Source organism: Ceratina calcarata, unplaced genomic scaffold, assembly GCF_001652005.2.
Source record: "Ceratina calcarata isolate Rehan_Ccalc_2016 unplaced genomic scaffold, ASM165200v1 scaffold162, whole genome shotgun sequence".
NCBI classification, from domain to species: Eukaryota; Metazoa; Arthropoda; class Insecta; order Hymenoptera; family Apidae; genus Ceratina; species Ceratina calcarata.
In genome coordinates, this window is record NW_017137498.1 from 749,926 (window position 1) to 756,156 (window position 6,231).

The 6,231-nt window shown below is 35.5% G+C and overlaps 2 protein-coding genes across 2 annotated transcripts in view; both read left to right on the forward strand.

Annotated features, from left to right (window-relative positions):
* The window catches only part of LOC108632595 (uncharacterized), a 20,534-nt gene extending 15,610 nt beyond the window's left edge, over positions 1 to 4,924 (forward strand). Inside the window, exon 6 of the mRNA XM_018037270.2 lies at positions 1,265 to 4,924. Coding sequence (XP_017892759.1) covers positions 1,265 to 1,380 — 116 coding nt within the window. The 3' untranslated portion in view covers positions 1,381 to 4,924. The remainder of the gene's footprint in view (positions 1 to 1,264) is intronic.
* A 189-nt stretch (positions 4,925 to 5,113) lies between these two features.
* LOC108632563 (kallikrein-13) overlaps positions 5,114 to 6,231 on the forward strand; it is a 6,119-nt gene continuing 5,001 nt past the window's right edge. Inside the window, exon 1 of the mRNA XM_026819763.1 lies at positions 5,114 to 5,282. Within this exon, the coding sequence (XP_026675564.1) occupies positions 5,114 to 5,282 (169 nt within the window). The remainder of the gene's footprint in view (positions 5,283 to 6,231) is intronic.

A 6,231-nucleotide genomic window follows, 5' to 3' on the forward strand; every position in this document is an offset into this window, starting at 1 on the left:
TGGTTACAATTAGAAATCTGCAGTCCTGTAATAAATAATAATTAAAAAAAGCTATCTTACTTTTAACGAACATTACTAATATTAATCATTATCAATATTTTGAGACTAGGGAAAAGCAATTCCGCATCGCGTACCATGCACTTTCCACTCATTTTTTTTTTCATTAGAAAACACTTTTCTGCTTTAAATCGATAGTCGCGGGATTTCCTTTTGCCTGCCTCGTATAAGGCAACGTAATGAATGAGATGCGTAGTCTTAAAAGTAGGCGTTCTAATTAACCCGTTTGAAACGTCATTGCACCACGAGAAAAAACATTCAGCAGAAATAGCAATCGCAAAATCCAAACCCGTTTCTCAATCCCGTGTTACATATCTATATTTATACACATATCTACATTCTACAGGAATATAATTTCACTATTCGTCCTAAGGTAATTCCGGGAGCGATAAATTATGTTTTTAAAGACGCCTCAAAGTCAAATGTTTCAGAACTATTAAATACTATCAATTTCTATAATAAATGATCTTTTCTGTAATGTATAGTTATTATAACACAATATTACGAATAGCTGCAGAAAAAACTTTTTAGACTGAACTCCATTTTCACTACTACGTGTGAGATAGAATAATAATAATGGTTGAGATGGACCAGGCGGTCATCACTACGTGGTAGATCTATCCTCATTCGTGTGGGATAAGTGGACCACCTATGAAAACCGTTACGATTACCTAAGGCATCATAGCTCTAAATTAGCATTATAGCGAAGTGTTATTAGAGCATAGTTTTCGAGGATGGGTTAAACATCTACCCAAACATAGGAATCTTATTCCTTTGACAACGTAAGAAAACTTTTGTACAAAAATATTCGAATTTCGTAAAATTAAAATGTAACAGCCACGTTCGATCGCTTTCGATAAAATAGAATATTGGCACGTTCCACATATGTATCCTGGATAGTATTAGAAAACTTGCTTGGTCCGCCTCTCTACCAGTCCATCTCTCACGGAACTGCCCTACGTGTTCACATAAATATTCGAATCTCCTATAAATGCAAAATCTGCATCTGATTTTTGCATTATCATCTTTATTATCCTCGCCTTTCCTACTAACTAAGAATCTATCATCTGCATTATCATTCTTTTCTACTAACTAAGAAGAAAACTAGTTCACTTGTCATCTACTCAACCATTACTAATCGATTTTTTCAACGAGCGCCGGCACGCGTTTTTTAATGCAAAGTTCTGTCTTTTGTTCGGTGTTCCAGTGCAAATTATACCCGCACCGATAGTCGACTCCTCAGCATCAAACGTCGCGCAAGAATGGCTACCATTAGCCACGTTACTATGCATACTCTGCGCGATGCATAAGATCATTCCTTAATAAAAGTCAATTGCTTTAGGATAATTAAAACGAAACAAACTAAGCAGAACGAAGAGAAGAGAAAACAAGAAAAAATAACTAAAAAAAAAAAAAAAGATGTGTAATATACGTAAACGCGAAGACTAGACGTGAGCGCAGGATAAAAAAAGAGTCAACACGAGGGAAGGGGCAATATACATTATATATAGGTATATATGAATATTATATACATATATATATATTATTAAAGAACGAACAATCACAATGTCTTCCTTGATTATACCGAAATACACGGGGGCAGCGGTTTTATTGTCTTGCAGAAATTTTATAACTCAAATAGACGCGGCTTCTTCGTGCATCTATTTTCGATTGTCGCTTGTACCGATCGTTATCTAAATATTTCGCGGAGGACAAATTCCGTTCGTTTTCCTGGTCGCGTCTATTCCCAATAGTCCGTACCATGGAAACGGCGACAGTGAACAAAATGATGAAAACGAGAAGGGAAAGAACAAACTAACGTAGCGAATATAGAGAATACCGCCGGTTAGTAGTGATTTTTTCTAAAATTAAAAAAAAATATATGAAAAAAGAATGAGACACATACACGGGCGCATTCATCTCCTCTTAACGTCTATTGCTGAAGATTAACTCGTTTACGATCATTCAAATGTCTGTCTATACGTTCATTGTGCACATCTACGTTCAGATCCTTTAACGACGTTAACTCTGTGTACGATATAATTTATTCGTTTTTACTCGAGAAGAGATTTATTGTATTCGCGGGAATATTATACGTATACATATATAAACTACTATTTTATGTATGTATAGTTTAGAGAAATATCGCGCTATACATATTATACGGTGATTGTTGTGATCTTGACGAACTGATCTGTTCGTCCAATCAATGTAACATAATTATCGGAGACGGTGCAATGAATGTCAATTCGTATTTCGAATTTCTTGTTCGAAATTAACAGGTATAATCGTATAGGAAATCATTGTTTCAGAGACAATTGTGACCGTTCAGGGGTACTTAATTATTTATAGATTTCGGCACATTTCCTGAAACATTTATAATTTTAATCTCTATTCCGTGGCACATATGAGTACCTTCTTCAAGTTGATATTTCCGTTTTAACGTGATAGCTATTGACGAATAATGTATACGGTACATATGTACGTATTATATAATTATCCTAATAGTTCTTTTCGTATCGACGCGCATAAACAAGATGAATATTGTGATCGGTTGCTTAACGTTTTTACATTCCTACTTGTAATACACGCAGTCTAAGTATTGATTGTAAAGCTAATTTAAGTGAGAACGAAGAAATTATCTATATATTTCATATACATACATATCGCCATATAGAGAAATATTATAATTAATTATACATGTATGACATACATATACGAGCTTCGTACACGTGTGCATGTGAATATTTCGTTTGCAAGTATCTCAGATGTTTATATATATTATATATATGTATAAAGAAAAGTTATAGATAGTTATATATGTGTGTATGTCTGCTGGCAAACGCGACGTGTAATCCAAAGCTGGCATCCTATTGACAAATCAGAAGTTAAGACTGTTGTACCTTGTTGTATCGTGAACCTCTACTACATATACCATTTATTTTCCTCGGATTTTGTCACTTGTTCCTCGTGTTTCGCACAAATCAAAGGAATTTCAGATATTTAAACGCATAAGAACGACAATGATTACTTAGACTTACAATTAGACGATTCAACGCAGAAGGAATGTAACATTGTTATATAAGAAAAGTTTCGAATTTTATTATCAAACATGCTTCTTTAACTCGTTACAATAATTTATTCCATTGCGTCTACATTATTCAGCAAAACGTGTTAACAATCTCCACTTAAAGTAACTGCCACTCTTTTATTAGCATTAGAGCTCGAAATTATACATATTTTATGTCCAATTTCATTTATTAATTTATTTCATTTATTAGAAGTCGGAATGTATGACTCGTGCAAAGTTTAATATTTGCATCACCTCGATATCTATTAGGAAGCTATATTTTCGAGTTGACAATTATAGCAGTAGCCAGAATTTTCGCTTACTCCTATTTCATCTCTCGAATGAAATTAGACGAGCAGCTACTGCAAGAATTACGTCCTGAACTGAACTCCCTGACCTGAATTTATTAATAATGAGATGCAAACATGAATTTATTACAATATCATATAATCTACTATAATAAGAGGAACAATATTATATTACATTATGCAATATAACATTTTGCTCGTTGCATTTCCATCAAATCGTATAACTTAGCCATATAACATGTTTTGTTATGCATAATGTAGACGCAGCTTTAAGCGATGCATTTCATTGTTCGTACAGCAAGACAGGACCCTACGGCTGACTTGAATAACATGTAGCATAGCATGGAGGTATGTCCCCTTATGAAAATACGATAACTCCTTCGTATATTATGTGCCCATGTCCTATTTTTAACGAAAGAGTAAAATGAGTGAAATAAAAAAAGAAAAAGTTTGTACGCGCATACCTCATCAAAGGGAAATACCAAACAACTTTGTCTTCGTAAATGCTCGGCTTCTGTGCACGCTTATAATCGTTTATCATGAGCAGAAAAACAACGTCGTATAATTATAGAATTTCCTTGCCTACGCACCGGAGCTTTGCTATGTACATACGTCGATCAATAAAAGTGTGTATCCGACGGCTTTCCGGGACATCCCACGTGTGCACGATTCTAAAACGCTTCCGTTCCCTTTTTATCTTCTCTTAATTTAACATATTCTGTACAAAAGTGGAACCAGAGGAAAAAGCGTAAGAGCGAGGGCGAAATAAAACGGAAAAGTGTGCGTGGGCGAGAGAGAGAAAGAGAAAGAGAAAGAGAGAGAGAGAGAGAAAGAGTGATGTATCTATTAAAGTGGTAAGAGTTTTTTAGCCGGTGATACTTTCGACGTGCATATCGTGTAACATATTGTAGCGTTATAATTACACGTAAAGAGTTAATCTTTTCGAGCCTCACGGCTACTCGATTGTCCCTGTTCTCGAGAGGCGCGCGATAATAGCCACGACACAATGCCGATACAATGGAGACGCTGACAAACGCGACCCAGCTCACCCACTATACACCGTGAGTTGGCACAAACTTGAGTTTTCAATAAAACTTCCGGAATCCGGTGAACAACGCGTCATAAGATGATTCAAATGGTTTCGAAGTGTAATCATGTCTTCACTTATTTTCTTCAAATATAAAACCTTCAGTGGGTCATATCTGACGTCAATGAAACTTTAAGCTCGTGTGGTATGATGAGTAATTTACGAATTAAGAATTGATGATTTTTATGATAATGCAACCCTTTCAATTTCAACTGGAAATAATTTACGTGTATTACATACATATATAGTGGGAAAAAATATAAAAATAGTGATTTCAATCTGGACGATCAACCTCGATCTGACCAGTTTCTACGAAACAGGTCAGGAATACACCTGTTTATAAAAAGAAATGATAGAAAACAGGGAAATGAAGAACATGAAATATAAACGCTTGTATTATAATGTCAGTTTAATATCATTCAAAATCAACCAAAAATACTTCTGCACTGGACCAAAAACAGAACGCTCGAAATCATTCGAATGGAAACACCCTATAGAATCCGTTCCGTTTACCGCAGAATGAAAAACAAAAGGTGGCTGTGTCGCGGGAAAGGCCGTATATTCACACCAGTGGACGGACAAATGATCAAAATGTTGTTCTTGTTCGCGCTGATGTGCTACTTTCAAGCACTCGTCATAGCTACGGACGATATTCCATCGAGCGAGGATGAAACAGCTGTGGACCATCCGACGAAGAAAGTAGCCGTGAGGGTAGTCGGCGGGAAAATCACTGACATAAGAAACTACCCGTTCGTCGTAGGTGAAATGCGCCCGTGACGTTTCCTAAATATTATCTTTAAAAACTATCACGGATACGCGAGTCACTCTAATCGTCTTCGAGAGAGGGAAGAAAGAAATACTATAGCAGTACGTAGAAGTGGCGACGCGACAATGTCAATTTAACTGTATCATTCCTAAGATGTCTCAGTAATTATAGGGAACGAAGACAATTCCTCACGAATTATTTTACTAGAATTAGAGGGAGTAATAGAGAACAGTGTCCTACTAATGGAATTGATTGAATCAATAAATGACAGAGGCGAGGAGGGATCATTTTATAAAGATAATAAGCAGCAGAATAATTTAATAAAGAGGATGTTGACATAGATTAAAACAAGTGTTAAAATCCAATATTGTTCTAATTTTATCCTGAATGATGTCAAATTTGCAACAGAGTAAAAAGTTGATACTTAATGTTTTTATGACAAACCACAAGTGACTTGAGATAACCGTTAATTTTTCAATCTATTTTCTTCGAGATTAATATTTATATAAATGATAATAGAACATTTCATTATTCAGTTTTTGTATTATCTCTGTAAATGTTCGTTCCTCTTTTCGAATTATCCTGTAGAAAGATTCTTTAAACTGATTCCAGAAATATTATATATTCGTATAAGTTAGAATAGCAAGATTCTAGGAAGGCGTGATTAGAGTGATCCTCGCGAGTATCCTAGTCGTATCGGTAAGATATAGAGGTTCGCTGATGACGAAACCGAATTTTCAATGTCAATTTCTCGTAGGTCTCGGTCCAACGCCGACACTTTAGTCATATCTGCGGAGGTACTTACATAGCGCCGAGATTCGTTTTATCAGCCGCTCACTGCATGGTCAGGTGCGTTCTAAGATTGCGATACTTACAATAGTCTGTCGCTCTTTACCCTAAAATGGTAGCAAAATATTGATGAAAAAAAATGTAAGATTAATGT